The 17,371-nt window shown below is 48.2% G+C and overlaps 1 protein-coding gene across 1 annotated transcript in view; it reads right to left on the bottom strand.

The window, feature by feature from the left end:
• CTNND2 (catenin delta 2) overlaps positions 1-17,371 on the bottom strand; it is a 2,320,710-nt gene that overhangs the window by 1,115,087 nt on the left and 1,188,252 nt on the right. The window contains 1 exon segment of the mRNA XM_029590042.1: positions 17,165-17,359. Within this exon segment, the coding sequence (XP_029445902.1) occupies positions 17,165-17,359 (195 nt within the window).

The raw sequence follows: 17,371 nt of genomic DNA on the forward strand, positions 1-17,371 counted from the left end.
TTCAATGTCAGAGGATGGTTACGGCAGTTAGTGTAACTGGGTTTAAAAAAGGGTTGGCTAAGTTCCTAGAGGAAAAATCCATAAACTGCTATTAATCAATAAGCAATAGTATCTTGAGATCTATTTAATGTTGGGTACTTGCCAGGTTCTTGTGGCCTGGATTGGCCACTGTTGGAAACAGAATACTGGGCTTGATGGACCCTTGGTCTGACCCAATATGACATATCTTGTGTTCTTATGTAATTGTGCATTAAAATTTGTATAAAGATGTTGTGTTGATTTTCACAATTTAAGTTTGCAGATCACGGGTTGCTTGAAATTTGATGATGAAGTAACCCTGTTGCAACTGAAAGGCGAATTGTGTTCAGAGAATATCTGCAGACAATTAGCTCCGTTTATAAGATAAGCTGATTTTTTAATGACGAAAAATATTTTTCATGGATATATTTTTTTACCAAGTTCACAAGAACACTTTATAAGTATGAAAAAGTAAAATATTTATGTTTGGATAATAGCTGCCTAATCATGATACTAGAGCACTTGAAGTGTAAAATTATGCATTGTGCTATATAAAGTGAGCTCTCTCCTCTCATCAAAATTTTATGATCACCCATATGATTATTGTTTTTTGTTTGATCTGGTCTTTAATTTAAATTGTGTTGTTGACATTAGCAGATTTCCTCCTTGTTTGCTTGTGTTTACTTTGTACCATGCAGAGGTACAAAATCATCCACATACAAATAAATATGCTAAACATGTAAAGGCCTATACATTAACATGTTTAAACCAGAGGGACAATGTGCATTTCCTGCTGGTTTTGATGTGTCCACTAAATCAGACTTTAGCATCCAATCCACTAATTATATACAGACCATATGCGTACACAAAAATCCATGTTACAGTGAGAGCAGCCCATAGAAGATGCACTCCCTATATACATTAACCTTAGTACATGTCCTACTAAGCTTAACTGATCCAAAAGGAGGCCTCGCCAGCCCTGATAGTATGCACTCCAGCCCAACCCTTCTCTCCCCCCCCCCCCCACATACACACAGTCCTTTCCCCACTAGACCTCCCATTCTTCACCATAGCACCATCCCACTCACCCCACCCCAAGAACAGCAACATGTGGTTCAAAGTGCAAGGTGGTAAGGAGTGCATCCGGAAACAGATCACTGATACAGTAGCAGTTCTCTTTCTACTACCTCAACAGTCTTGCAGGGAGAGAGCCATATTAAGATAGTCTGTGTGTGATGTGGTCTTTTGAGAGATTTATACTTGGACAGGGGGGAGCATTCCAAAATACTGCCTTCCCAGCCATAGGAAATTGCTAACATGTGCAGTTAGCTACGCCTCAGCACTCAGTCAGGTCCTGGATCTGCTTCCAGAGGTTCCGAGAATATTGTGTCATATAAAACTAGTAGGAAGCGATGCGGGCAATCAATATGGCGCCCTGAAACACTTTCCTACCCAGCGCATCTAGCGCCCTATGTTCCTGTCCCAGAGGGGCGGAGGCATGGATGTGAGAGTGCTTGGCCTTTTTAGGGCAGACTCCACCACCTCCAGCTGGTGTGGGAGTTGACGCTTCTCAAACCTCATAGCATGCTGGCTTAGGTTCACTGCATCAGCCTTCCTATTCACCAGAGCACAGCGATGGGATATTCCCAGATCCTAAGGAGTAATTCCTTGAAAATCTCATGGACAGGAACAGCCACTACCTCCTACCTACCTAGCAAAAGTTAAATACTCCGGTGGAGACCAGCTCCACTCCTCCGGAAGAAACAGGTCTGAGGGAAGGTCACCAGAGTCATCAGAGAAAGATACTGAGGTATCATCCCCCCACGGGTCAAACAGGGCATCATCATCACTAAGTATGCCCAAAAACAATGGTGGTGGGGGGGATTTTCCCAGGCCCAGCGGCTTGGGCAGAGAAGGCAACGAGAGCTCCCAAGGACTCGGAATTGGACCAGGCTACACTGACTGTGGAACCGCGGGCCTCGGCAGTGCTCCCAGCTTCACATACCCTTCCTCCTCCACGGAACCCAAAATGGGAATGGCATTGGGAGAAGGAGGCGATGGTGGCCAATGGGGCATTGATGGCCTGAGCACTGACATTGGCTGCATGGGGAAAGCACAGAGAACAATGTCGAGGTACTCCAGGCAGTGGTACCAACAACAATGGTGCAGGCTCCAGCACTGGTGGAGGCTCCGGCAGGGCAGGTGGCTTGATACCCTGCAGGGCTTGAACAACCACTAAATGCACCCGGCGCTCCAATTCCTCCTCGAAGGCCACCGCCAAAAGGACAAACTGAGGAGGAGAAGATGTAGCCACATCTCCCTCGACGCCCGGCACCAGAAACTGTGGGGCACGCCTCAGACCCCTGGTATCGATGGATGGCAATACCTCCTCACCGCGGGGTCACTTCAGGGGTATCACCGCAGGAGCCGGTGCCAGCTCGAGCCCAGCACCATGTGAGGATGGAGACATTGCAATGTTTTCAGGGTTTCCCACGGTGCTCAGCCCGGTCTTTCCCCGGCGCCGAGGACGAAGGAGACGATCCAGATCTCGAGCAAGAGGAGACAATGAAGGCTGTCCCCTGGCACCCCTCTCCACTGGTGGCCCTAGCGAAGGGGTGGACACCGTGGGATCAGTGTCCATCGTTTCTCCGGCACTTCTGTGTCAATGCCCCCGACACCCGAGTCAAGGATTCGGATTTCCTGGAACCGAACAGCTTCTCCATCTTGTCCAGGCGGGTGCACCAGCCCTTGGGGGTCATTTGGTCGCAAAATAAACACCCCCGAACATTGCACGATGCCCGCAGGCAAAGGAAACACCTCGTGTGGATCTGTGAGGGACATAGCCCAAGGGCACTGGGAGCACCGCCAAAACCCCAACGCCAAGTGGAAAACCTAGCTGGCAAGCGGTCGATGATCGTCGGTCCCTGAAGGACATTGCTACTAGGAAATGACTGCACAGAAGGAAAAAACTTACCGCACCACCTGCTAACTAAAGCTGGGAGGAATAGAGAGGGACCTGGCACAGAAAAAATGTTTTCGGAGAGAAAAAGAGCACGAGCTCCACAACCGCGAGATGACAGCTCTGCAAAAAAGATGAGACTGAATAGGGACCCCATGTGGACGCATGGATAATGGCATCCTGGGCATGCTCAGTGTGCCAAAGTTTCTAGAAACGTAAGTTTTCCACGCCGGGCTTCATCTGACAATGGCATCCATGTGTGAGGACTACCATCCTGCTTGTCCTAGGAGAAAATGGACTAATTAACAGAATATTTTCATAAACAGCCACATAAAAATGAAATCAATCGCTTTTAAGGAGGCCATCATACATATGTATTGGCTAATGAGCACTTTAGCCTTTATGCTCCTAGATGCATAAGTTCTTTTATAAACAATGTTATAGATTTTTGTGACCTGGCTTTGCCTGTCATTAATAGTTTACTTAGTACTTTTCCATCCAAGGCTGTGGTAGTAGATTTTGGCTCATTTGGAGACCTCCTCCAGCTTTAACTCCACCATTTTGTGGGAGTTTTTAGTGGGGTATAGACCCTCGAGCATGCTCAGATGTGAGTGGAATAGTAAGTTGGTGAGAGAAGAGAGGAGGAGTAGGAGCTCCTGATGGTCACTGCTTCAACCCTGGGGGGTTCTGATTTGAAGGAGAACCAATAAGAGATCTTGTTGTTTGAAGACACTGTTGAGAAGATTGACCAGTTTGGAAGGAAGGGAATCCCACTAGTATCTAGAAAGGCTGGGTCAGTCATCCTTTTGCCCAAGCGACCAGTTATTTATTTATTTATTTATAACTTTTTTTATACCGAAGTTCAGGTAACAGAATTACTTATCACTCCGGTTTACATTATAACAAGTAGAAAACAATGACAACATATGTCTTACAATGAACAAGGGAGTGAACAACTTGGATAATATAACATAACATAACTAGGAACAGTAGCAGTATGCACTATTAGAGCGAGACTAAGCGCATAGGGAGGGAGGTTTGCTAATGGGGGGGGGAGGGGGAAGGAAGGTAACAGCAAGAGTGAAGAGAAATCAATAGGACTGAAGAAACTTTGAGACTTTGGATTAAAGTTGAGGTTTTTGACTTGTTGAATTTTGGAGATCATATTGAACTTGGGTATTTTTCCATCTTTTTGACCAGCGCATGCCGGAGTTGCATTCCAGCTATCCTACCCTTCTTGGGGAGGGCTTGTCGAGTATGGATATTGGTGCAGAAGGAAGAAGACCAATTAGGAGGACAAAATGGACAAGGAAACTATGATTTTTCTGACTGATGCTGTTTTGGAATTTTACCACTTTGGCTTTGATCCTTATTTTTAAGTTGAAGTAAACTGTCTCAATTTTGAACATCAATTGGACTCACTTTGGTTTATTTTTCTACTCTGCCCTCTGGTGAATAGACAGTGAATAGGCTAACTGCTATTGGCCAGTGTTTTCTTTTCTTTTTCTGGGCCTTTCTGTGGTTCCTTCTGCACCTTCTAGGGAACACATACCTCCATCCAGAGGTAGTGAAGGCTGGACTTACTGACTGTGCCAGGGGCCCAGGAAGTTAAGCTACCTCCCCAGGTGGACCTGAATCCCAGCTTCCTTTCACCCTTGGATGATGCTAAACAGCCAAACGGGGGACCATCTACACTTTGCATTAACATTCTTCATACTATAGGCAAGGAAAGTGTAGACTTGTTTTGTGCAGTGTACTTTCTACAAAATGCAATGTAAAGAAAATGTATACAGCATTTTGAACGTGAACCATGCTTTAAGAAAAATAGGAGCTTATGAAATGATTTTGATGACCTCATATATGACATATGTGTTTCATTATTTTAAACATTCAAAGAACAAGATTGGAAACGTGTACACAAAATTTCAGAAGGCTTTCTTTACACTAAGCACAAATGTATGTGAAAGACAGAGAGGCTTTACATTAAGTAAGTGAGAATGTGTATGCGCACATGAGTATGTGTGTGAAAATGAGACTTTAAGTCTGTGTCTATTTGAGAGAAAGCTTGAATTTGTTTGCATGTGCAACTGAAGATGTCTCTGTATGTGTGTGTGTGATAGCGAGAGGCAGACAGACAAGACAGACAGACAAGGAGGCAACGTGTGCTCGAGAAATGGAGTGTGAGTTGTGACAGTGTGCGCGTGCTTCTTTGCCAAGTTCTATCTAAATGCTTTGTCAGCTTGCACATGGAACTTTCCGTTGCTGGTCAATTTATGCACATAAATTCTGTGGTACAGGAGAAAGCACGTATGCAGACTTGGATATGGGAACAGACACCATCCTGCTGCATTCAAAACAGAGAACACATGCTATTTTTCCAATGCCAAAGAATTTACACATGTAAAGTTAGGCAGGTCGAAGAGGACACCAATGGAAATAAGCATGATTATGCTTCAGCATAAAATGTTCCCCAGCACTTCCTGTAATGAAATATCTAAAAATAAATTTTTTATCCTTATTTCATTTATATAGCAGCTTTCTAAAAATTCTTACCCAGTAATTAAACAGTAAAGAACAAACAGTACAGGGACTCTTCCAAAGTTTAGAGAAAAGGATTGTACAAAAGGCCTCATTCTTACCATCTTTTTATTTGAGTGCTTCCCAACCCTCTGCTTGAGCTACACCTATCCAGTCAGGTTTTCAGAATTGCCATAATGAATGTATATAAGATACATTTGCACAGAGAAGGTCTCCAATGTGTGCACATCTATCTCATGCATATTCTTTATGGATATCCTGAAAACCTGACTGGATATTGTGTGCATCCTGCAGAGGGGTTGGGAAACATTGCTCTCTTTCAACCAAAACTTATTTCAGCCAATAGAGAATTTGGGCTCACAAGTCTAGTACAAATACCATGCATCTGTGTGAAAAACTAACAAGATGTTGCATGCAACATTAATGGAGCCTACTTTCCAGAATGCAAGCACACACTAGCATGTGTACATGGACACCCCCCCCCCCACCCCCGAAAAAAAAAAAAAAAAAAACAAAAACAACTTGTCAGGACCCTTTTGGACCCCCAGGTGTGTCCTGAAAATTTGGTGCGGATGAGCAGTAACAAACTAACACAAAACATCAGGTTATCTCTGCTTTTAGTGTTTCCACCTCACACTGAGTCAACCAACCAGGTTGATCCAGTCCTAGATTTCCTCCACTGTGTATGTGGAAGTGTAATTCTGATTTTCATAGGGAGATAAATGGAAAAATCAGTTCTGCATGTCCATGAATGCGCTGAAGCAAAATAGCAGCCTGTACAAATCACCTGAAGAGAGATGGCTTCAGATGAGTTGAACAGGCTAATCCGACACTGGAGATGGCAACACTGTCTCCTTTGCCCCTTTTTAAGGCGGGTGGGGGCTCTGATTTGGGTGTTCACTCTGTGGCTAAAATCAATGATTCAAACACAGAAATGGGCATCTTTGAAAATGCCTACCCCAGCACATAAAATTGTGCACACAGGGCCCCTACCCACGCAACTTTGCACAGAGAAGAGAGGTATTCCTGGGGGCAGAGCTGGGGAGACGTCACCCCTTTGAAAACCGGCTTAGCCTGCAGGTCAATAGTACCCCCGGACTTTACACTTCTGCGCGCAGTTCAATTGTTGCCCAGAAATTAGGGGAAAGAAATGCTGAGAAATGCTAACATATTTTCCTTCTGCCCCACCCGCCAGCAAGTAGGCTTGTGTTTAAACAGTTCTGAGAAGGCGAAACACGCTAAGCAAACAGCATCCAGTTCAGATAACCTGCCCTTCCTTTGACCTGAACCTGGTCAACCCTCTTTAGAAAAGTTAACAAAATTCCTAGCCATCCAATCTGATTTCACAGAGCATCGGAGCCTGGTCAGAGCCCGTTCAGTTGCCAAGTGGCATTTGCTCTGTGACTGTGCCCTAAGATTTAGATATAGGGTAACGACCGATGAGAACAGCAGGGGATCACGCAGCTCCCCAATGTACTTTGAAATCTCATCCACAATAAAATGAAATAGAAATAAAATACAGAAACGGTGGGTGGCGGGGGGGACAAAGCAGCCAATGAGTAAAATAAAAATTACATTAGAAAGCAGCTGCATAAAGACGGAGCTGAAACAAATCTATCATGGAGAAAAGAGAAGCTGATGTGGACGAATCTCTTTTCGAGCGATAAACGTACAGCACTTTGGGGCATCTTGAAGAATGGACAATTACTGGCAAAACACCTCTTCTTCATTGCACAATACAAAGAGGGGGGAAGATAGAAAGGAGAGGAGGAGACATGGTTACACTACCACTAAGCCACCTATCTGCAGTCCCTGGCGCTAATGAGCACAAACTCAAACAAGAAGCAGTTTCAGTGGCACCCCCATCCCCTACAGGCCCTACTAGGATCTGACAAATAATTATGTCCCTGAAAACTATGACTTCCCTGTCCCACAGTGCTATTTCCATAGGCACAACAGTTCTGTCATTGCTATACACTTACATTTCAGGTTAAATGTGGGTTTAGATCATCTTTGCTCACTATTATGTGGAAACTCATTTGGTTAAGTTTTTGAACTATTTTGCAATTTACCGGAAACTACTCTTTTTTTTTTTTTTTTTAACTGTTGTCAAATTTATCAAGGTTCTTTAGGAGTAGGCCCAAACATGAGAGAAAACCTTTCATAAAATTAGGCCCATATAACTGGGAAAATGCAGAATTAATAACTTCATTCGAAGGGAGATGATGTTAAATGAAATGGTGAGAAAGCTCTAGAGCCCCTAACCAGAGCTGGGCACCGTTGTTCCTCATCTGCTTCTCAGAATGTCCACAATGAATATATGCTCTGGATACATTTCCATGCATTAAGCCTAAGAATTACATTAATTCACTTGAAAACCAGAGCCATTTATGACTCTCAGGGACTGAAAATGTCCATGCTTGTTGCAAATTGGGGTAGCCTGTCCATGTAATAACCCTGAAGGAATGATAGCATCTATAGAATTACAGCCATGGAGCACACAGAGAAGTAACAGCCTGAACAGGAAGCTAACACTGAAGACCAAACCTTCATGAAACAAATAATGTCTCATTTCTGAGTTGGCTTCCAGTCACAGTGACATTTCTCTGAATGACATAAGGGCCCATTAGTCTCTGAGATCTTGATGAGCTCTCTGTACTAATTAGCTTTACATTATGCATGCAAAATTGCTTACATGCTAAAACCAGCTGCAAAGCATTAACATGTGCTCCCAGAAAATAGCAGGCACACACATGCAGATTGGAGAAAGACATGAAAAGCAGAGTTGCTTACCTGTAACATGTGTTCTCCTAGGACAGCAGGCTGTTAGACCTCACATATGGGTGACATCATCAGTAGAGCTAGGCACGGAACTTTGATTTCAAAGATTCTAGAGCTTTCAGCATGCCCCACTGAGCGTGTGCAGCTGTAGTCATCACCCTGCCCCCTAGGCAGAGTCCCTCAGGCCATGATATAGCTAATACATAGATAAACCAATTCCCAGGGGAGGCAGAAGAGTTTCGTGAGGACTAACATCCTGCTGTCCTAGGAGAACACCTGTTACAGGTAAGCAACTCTGCTTTCTCCTAGGACAAGCAGGATGGTAGTTCTCACATATGGGTGACTACCAAGCTACCAAGCTTGGACAAAGTAGTAAACCGCATAGTGCTGGGGCACTTCTCCCTCCATTGGCTGAGAGGGAGCCGACCCACCAGGGGTGCAAGCTGGAGAATAGTTGGGATTTACAAAGGAAGCCAGGAAAAAGACAGACACAAACCCTTATACATAGGAGGGATGCCTGAGGCAGGGGAGTGATGCAAGTGCAAGCAGAAGCAACAGCACATCATGAAAAACACTAAAAGCAAGGTTTCTGACAAAAATAGTGGATCTATCTGTTGCGCTGGGAGTGGACCCTTGGCCTGGTGCAGGATTGGTACGACCCTCCGGTCGGACCCGGAGAGCGCCTGCCACCAGGAGGCGGAGTACAGGAGGAGACAGAGGATAGATGGAGCTTCACCAATAGCAACCCGGGGATCCCTCAGGTTAAGCTCTTGGTTAACCGGGCCGCCTCGTCTTAGGTGGGCCTCGCAGGGTATCCTAGAGAGAGAGTTCAAGAGAGTGCCCACCATGAACAAGGGTGCGCGGTTGGTGTTCAGACAAGGAAGTCCAGAGGTAGCAGGAGGCCAAAACAGAGTGTACGAGTGTATAGTGAGAATCAAGGCCAGAGTCTTGGTCAGCCAGGCAGGGTCGGTAGCAGAGGTCAGATCAGACATGGTCAAGTCAAGCAGGAGGTCGGGTTCCAGGTGGCAGACGAGAGTAGATGGTGTTCCAGGCAGAGTTCAGGGCAGGCAGCAATCAAGGAGTAGTCAAGAACAAACAGAGGTCAGTACCGTGAGATCAATTCGACGTGCACTACCAGGGATGGAGAGACGAAGGAACAGGAGATGCTGAGACTGGAGACGCTGGAACGAGAGACACAGGAGACGCTGGAACAAGAAACTGGAACAGGAGATACAGGAAACGCAGGAAGGCAAACTTGCTATCACAAAGTGATTGACCCGATTGCCAAGGCGAGGTCCTGGGGGACAGGGCCTCGCTCAAATACTAGGCAGGGATGATGTCATCAGTGAGCGACCCGGCCGGGTTTCCCGCGCTTGGCCCTTTAAATTGAAGGAGGTTGGCCGCGCACACGCCTAGGGGCGGGGACGAGGAGTCGCTGGACGCGGAGCCCTGGTGGGAGCTCCGCTGTGAGGCCTGCGACGTTGCCAGAGTCGGAGCGGACCGAGGAGAGTGACGGAGACGGCAGAGGAGACCTGAGCTCGTGGACGGTCGAGAGAGGTGAGCAGGCTTGGCCGCGGAAGCGCAACACTAGATCCTCCTGGATACAGGAAGGAATCAGAAATATAAACAAGAGAGACTCTAGAACGAAAACTGCACAGTTTCTTCGATGTAAAAAAAAAAACAAACTGGGGTCCAAAAGCCCTCCAGAAAGAGACTGCCGACGAATAACAGCCAAAGGTCTGGAGAAGAGTGCCTAGGTATGGCTGGTAGGCTGAATGGGCAGAAGAAACCCACATCACGCTTGAAGAACAGGCAGTAAACTACAGGAGGGCCTGGGACAGACACTATGTGCCGAAGCATCAGACCTAGCTGACCGCGCAGGACAGCGTCAAGGGTTTCAAGGGATTAGAACAATCCCCGAAACAGACCTGTAGCCCAAAGCTTCCCGGCAGGGAGATAAAATAGGCCGGAAGCTCACTCAACAGCACCTGCCAGAACCAGTTCATCTATCCTGTCACAGGACAGCAAGGCCCTTTGGGCAACCCTGAGAATGAGAAAATCTAAGGTAGTGTCTCTCCCTGCAGGTATACAGAGAGATACCATGGGCTTCTTAGCTTCATCTCCACTCTCCCCGACAAACCAATCACAAGTTGGAAGGAGAAAAGAACACAAGGAGGCAAACCGGCGGACCGCCAGGGCAAGCACAAGTCATCAGGTTGTCTATCAACCCCAAGTGAACTCACTGCCGAAGACAGCAGGGAGTATCCCACTGAGATGGAGCCTGTCTTCTTGAAACAGTGGAAACTGAGAGTGATTGTCCCAATGGAGAAGTCCCGAAGTCTCCACCAGGAGACAGGAAGCTGGAGAGTTGGAAGCATAAACCCCAGTAGAATCTGATTGTATTACCAGTCTGAAACCCAAAGGGCATCAAGGCAGGCCCAGGGCAATCTCGAGACAGAGTGCCAAGCCACCCAGCTGCAGTATCATTACCCCAGCCTTGAGTGCGTTTATTTCCCCTCCTAAGTAAGCACGTGCCCAGCAATAGACAACATTGCATGACCCAGAACTGCTCTGCCCACAGACAGGGTGATCCTGAAAAAGGGGGAAGAATAGCTAGAACACTACCGTAAGCAGAGGGCAGTAACCCTCATGCGGGGTACTTGGCCACCAACTCCCTCTGCCATGGACATGGCAAAAAGGTGAAAGGCAAGATCGCCTAGCTGTTGGACCAAAACACTCCTCTCAGAGAAGGGTCCCACAAGAAAGGATGACTGATGATAGCGATCCTTAAGAAAGATGCCCACAGAGACCAGCAGATACCAAGGTAACTCCCGAACCAGGGGAGAAACCTGGAGAGCCACCGGGAAGCAACACTGGACAGGCTCCCTCGATGTTAGACATGCCGCGCCTCAAAGCGTCCAAGGGAGATTGCTACACTACTATTCTTAGGACTGGCGCCAGTCAGAGCAGTGGCATCCCTTGTCCGGGAATGGAAACAAGGGGCACCCCTCAAAGGGATGTACAACGGGGCGTCCATAGGGGAACTCGAAAGGGTTGCCCCAGAACCTAGTCAAATCTCCCCTCCAAAGGGGAGAGGAAAGCAGCAGGATCAGGGCCTCCCAATCCCAAAAGACCTAGAAACCCCCCGAAGGAGAGCTGAGGCACAATCACTGCTTGCTCAGGCAACGATGCGACCAACTCACCAAGGTCGCCACTGCAGTCCCCAGAGGGGGCCCCAGCTGAAAATGGTCCAATGACCGCCTGCTGCTCCCCAGCCCTGGCATCCAAGGAGATGAGCCGATTCAGCGGATCGGGGCTCCGGATCAGAGAAAACAATTGCTCAGGGACAGAACCCCAGGGACTGTCCACAAGAACATGGTAGAGGGCAAAAGACATATTCCTCTGCTGAGAAAGGAGAGGATGCTTGAACCACTCTCGTGATGTCCCCTCACCTCAGGATCCGACCAGGAGTGCAGTCCTAGGTCAGTCCTGCAGCTGCAGAACACAACCTGTTGAGATCGCCTGGAGGGGACAATGCACACTCACACACACACCAAACCCCAGGCAACAGAGGGCAACTGAAAGCCCTCTGCTGCCAAAACACGCTGGGCGGACTCATGCAATGGTAACCCATCCACGGAGGGTGGCACACTCCTGATCCTGAGCGTCGTGCTTGTGGGAGTAATCCCACGCCCCAGCGAGGCTCGAGAACCACGTGCTAGAGTCGGCAGCTACATGCCACTCGACAACCAAGCACAGAGTGTGTAATGACAGCTCCTCTGCCAGTGCTCCTCAGCGCTATGCAGTATGGACTGACACAGAAGCTGAGACTATGCCAAAAGATGGCAGAACTCTAGTGTGGCTGAGGACTGCACAGCCAGTGAGAATGCGGCCTGCCAGCATCCGAAGCCCTTGGAACAGATGCCTTATCTGCCCCAATCATGCAAGCTGTGCGTCAACCCCACAGTAATTGCTGCAGAGTGGAGAGGGCAGTGTGACGATGGCATCCCCACACCACTGGTGCTCTGAGTAAGGCATGGTGGAGGGTGGCGTCCTATGGTGTCGCCTCCTTCAGTATCTGAGAATGCTCCAAGAGATAGGCCATCGAAACTGCTTCGGAACCGGCTCGCCTGCAAATCCCACAGGGAATGACTGCAGCGAAGTCCCTAGCGAATGCAGGTGCTTATGGAGGACTGCGGACACATCCTGCGATCTATAAGCAGTTTGCTGGTAATTAGCGGCATTCCTAGCGCCACAGGTACCCACAGACATCGACCACCCAGGGGCCCCAACGCCCAAAGGTATGGACCAAAGGAGCCATGGGCGTCAGCAGGGAGAGGCCCCGCAGCCCCCCGACAGGCCAATCGATATTAAAAAGGCACCAACTACCGCCACTGCTGACAGCAATTCCCCTCAGCTCCCCAATTTATCAGGTGGTGTCGATGCTGCAAGCTAGATGGCCTCACAAGCATTACGGTTTTTGAGAGCCTCGCTTTCATCTATTAATATTGATGGTGTGCGCATCTTGGCGAGGCCAACACTGGGATCGTCAGCTGAAGGGTCAGCCCTGAGCTTCCCAGTGCTTTGTAGGGAACACCACAGATGCACCAGCACACCAGGGTGCCTCGAGTAGATGGCTACCTCTGCGCTCGATCTGTAAGAGGCCAAAAACCCTTGCCACCCGAGGACTGCAGGGTCATGTGGGGGCTTCAGAAAGTCCCAGCAATTGACAGCGAGAGGGGCAACAAGGGCGCTCAATGGTGAGTCCGGTGTCTGGTCGGAGAGACTCAACGTAACCCCCCACCTCAATGGCCTCGAGGGCGTATTGGGGCAGCACCACATAAAGATGGCATTGAGGTCATGCTGGCACCAAGGTCGTGCACCTCAACAACCTACGGCATACAGGGTACGTGCCTCAATGGCATTGAGGGTTGTCGCAGCATTGATGCTATGCACCTTGACAGCATCGAGAGCCTGCCCGCGCTTCAACTTCAACAGCCACAAGGGTGGCCATGCAAGCACCTTGATGGATCAAGGGCATCGATGGCATCAAGGGCCCTGCGGGCATTGAGAGCACCATGGGTATCTAGAGCACAGTGGCATCACTGGTACTGCAGTCACCACAGCTATGAGTGCAGCGAGGGCACCGAGGCATCAAGAGCTGCAAAAGCACTGAGGGCACCGAAGGCACTGAGTGCCCAGACAAGTGCAACAAGGGCATCGTACCATCGAATGCATCAATGGCACATGGCATTGTGTGCATCTAGGGCACCGAGGCATCAAGGGCACTGTAACATAGAGTGTATTGAGGCACCATGTCATCGATGCACTGTTACACCGATGCTGACAGCATAAAAGACCACCACAGCATCGTGGGCGGTCACAATCTCTATAATAATGAGGGTGACCCTAGACCTTGATAGCGTCAAAAGGACCACTGTACAGAGGATGGGCCCTGACCCCAATACGGCTCCAACATTGATCCTTCGGACGAACATTGCACTGGTCACAACTGTGCATGGGCAACCGTTCATAGGCATGGCACCAAAGTGCGGCAGCAAGCTGCTAGACCAGGCTCTGCTCACCCTCTCTTCCAGGGAGATTGCACTGCCAAGGCTGGCAAGCAGGAGGGGAGGCAACGTCATCCAGGGCTCCTGTCCATGGAGACGAGTTCCTTGAGACGTGGGGAGGATGAGCTCTCCCCCCCCCCCCCCCCCACACAGGAACGGCATGATCCTTGATCCTTCCACTGTCTGAATACATTGATGTCGAGCAATCGGTGAACCGCCATGGAACTCCAGCCCAGGTAAAACTCAGGCGAGTCCCCAGGCTCAGCGGCCTACACGGATCACCGGTGGACTGCATAGTTTAGTCCTGTCAGCACTGTGAGAAAAAAGAAAAACAGCCAGAGCAAACACAGGACACAAATACAAAACCTACAGAAGCAGGGATTTTTTTGTTTTTTTTTTTAATTAACAAACTCTGCCAGGATGAACAGGGGAGAACCCACCATGCGGCCGGCAGACAGTCAGAAAAAAGAATAAAACTACCAGAAAGAAAAGCTGAAGCTCTAGAAAAACTCACTTACAAACTGTAAGAAGAAAGCAAAGCTGAATATTGTGAAAAACAACACTTTCTCATACAAAAAGAGCACGAGCTCCTGAAACGCGAGATGACAGCTCAGCAGCAAAAAAGAGACTGAGGGACTCTGCCTAGGGGTCAGGGTGATGACTACAGCTGCACATGCTCAGTGGGGCATGCTGAAAGTTCTAGACTCTCTGAGATCAAAGTTCTGTGCCGGGCTCCATCCGATGATGTCACCCATGTGTGAGGACTACCATCCTGCTTGTCCTAGGAGAAATTAGGGTGATAACGCTCATTATCACCAGATTCACTAAGCCTCCAGGCTGCTATTTTAGCACCTGCTCCAGAGTAGGTGTTAAATCTTAGTCTGCCTACCGGGCCTGCATGCTAACATTTAACTTCAGTGGGAGGAACTGCCCCAATACATAGCCCCTCCTATCCAATGTCAAGCTGACAAGCTGTCGCCTCAAATCTCCCACTGACAAGCTGACTGACCCCCTATAAAATTATTCTTCTGACAAGCTGATTCCCCCAGACACCCACTTCCACCCATCTGTAATAACTTCCTGATGGTCCCAATCTTCACTGGCATTAGAAATGTGAGATCTCCCACTCCCCACCAGCACAGCAGAATACCGTTGAAAGATGCCATATTGCAACATGTCACCATATTTATGTATATACAATGGAATCCTACTAGGCGGCATCAATCAGCGCTCTCATGGCCCTCCTGCCGGTGAGGATGGGAACCCAACAGAATGTTAAGAAGGCATTCCAGAGGATTGGAAAGGAGGTGGGAGGTGGGGTCAGCTTGTCATCAGTGGGAGGTTCTAGCATTCTCCTCACAAATTAGCTTTCCATTATAAATTAGCTAATTAGAACAATCAGTATCTGTAATTATTAATAACATCTTATCAGGAAACCTTGGTAGTTTATCCACAATAGTCTACCTGAACTTAAGAGCAAAGAAGAAGCAACAGGGGAGTGGGAACAGAGTTGTGAGAACAAAAAGATAAAGAAGCTAGGCTACTGGGAATGGAGGAGGAAGAGCAAGATGAAGATGAGGAATATAGAGAAGACAGAATGGGGGAAGAAAAAGATGAGAAACTCGGTAGCAGAAGAAACTTGTATTAGGAATCAGAAAGCATATGAAGACCTTGTATCTGTCTGCACCTCGTCTCTGTGCTGAGTCCTGACCGACTTGATGCATCGTGAATAAAGAAGAAATATTCTGAAGAATCAGAAGGACTAAGCGTGCTTAAGTTACTTTCAGGCTGATACAGTACAGTGCGCTCCGGCGGAGCACACTGTTAACCCACGATTGGACGCGCGTTTTGGACGCGCTAGCTTTACCCATTATTCAGTAAGGGGTAATAGCGCGTTGAAAACGCATGTCCAACCCCCCAGAACCTAATAGCGCCTGCAACATGCAAATGCATGTTGATGGCCCTATTAGGTATTCCCGCGCGATTCAGAAAGCAAAATGTGCAGCCAAGCCACACATTTTACTTTCAGAAATTAGCGCCTACCCAAAGGTAGGCGTTAATTTCTCTCGGCACCGGGGAAGTGCACAGAAAAGCAGTAAAAACTGTGCACCCTCCGACTTAATACCATGGCGATACTAAGTCGGATGTCCCGAAAGTTAAAAAAAGTTAAAAAAAAAATAATTTGAAATCGGCCCGCGGCTTGAAAACCGGACGCTCAATTTTGCCGGTGTCCGGTTTCCGAACCTGTGGCTGTCAGCGGGCTCGAGAACAGGCGCCAGCAAAATTGAACGTCGGCTGTCAAACCTGCTGACAGCCGCCGCTCCTGTCCAAAAAGAGGCGCTAGGGATGTGCTAGTGTCCCTAGCGCCTCTTTTTACCGCCGGCCCTAATTTAAATATTTTAATTTACTGAATTGCTCGCACAGGACACTGGCCTGTGCGTGCGCCGGGAGAGTGGGTGAGCGCCCGCTCTCCCGCGAACTTTACTGTATCAGCCTGTTTGTTGGATGAGGTTCATGCAGAGATTCTAACTATCTAAGGATCAGATTACTTCCAGTGCATTTTACACAACACAAAGGCAAAACAGAGGTGAGCTAGCAGTGTTTGGTAACACACCTGTATTACATTTAGAGTATGTTGATGTACAAAGTTTTCCTGTACGAAGAAATACCTATATTTTCTAGTCATATTTTTCTGAATATTTTTCCCCTTTGTATAGTTATACATGCTACAGACATACATTATTGTCTCTTTAAAAAAATAAAAATGATGTCTCTGGCCTGCCTAGTGGCAGTGCTGTTTGCTGCCCTGCAGAGAGTTCCCATACCCCAGGATGGCTGGGGAATGATGCTTCTGCGGAAGCAGTGCTCACAGGCCTTGCGGGAGAGGGGAGGAAGGAGTCTTGGTCATTATTAAGTGCGGTGGATATAGAGCCCATAACGCAGGTGCTGAGAAGGATCCCACAGCACGTGGCTCCCAGCCTCAGGCCCGTTGCTGCACTGACCAGACTTAAGAATAGTCTGGGAGGGAGGGTCTATTAAAATAAGAGGAAAGTCTCCCAGGCAGTCGTTGAATGAAGGCTCAGGCGCCAGATCCCAGCCCTGGTTTCCACTGAGCTGGAAGAAAAAAAAGGGGAAAAGGAGGAACCACTGAACCCCCCCCCCCACCCCCTCAACAAAAGACCTGCATAAGAGACCCAAAATTCCTTCATATCTGCAATGTCATGTAAGTATCCAAAAGTTAAAGACAAGCGTCCTGTCCCTAGAAGAAAAAACTCCCCACCACTGGTTCTCCCAATACCTGTGCTAGTCCGGTATGTGGCTGTGTGCGCTGGCTGAAGAGGGTCCCCCTGGCTCTGGCTGAGGCTCCTCATGGGGGGCTTCTGGTACACTCTGTCTTCGTAAATGGGGCCTATGTGATGCTCCGGAGATTGCAGGGACCGTAGCTCCGAGCCAAGGTGGCTGTGCTGGCTGCTGTAGGACGCTCGAGACCCAGCTGCAAACAAAT

The sequence above is a fragment of the Rhinatrema bivittatum genome, chromosome 2 (genome assembly GCF_901001135.1).
Source record: "Rhinatrema bivittatum chromosome 2, aRhiBiv1.1, whole genome shotgun sequence".
NCBI lineage: Eukaryota > Metazoa > Chordata > Amphibia > Gymnophiona > Rhinatrematidae > Rhinatrema > Rhinatrema bivittatum.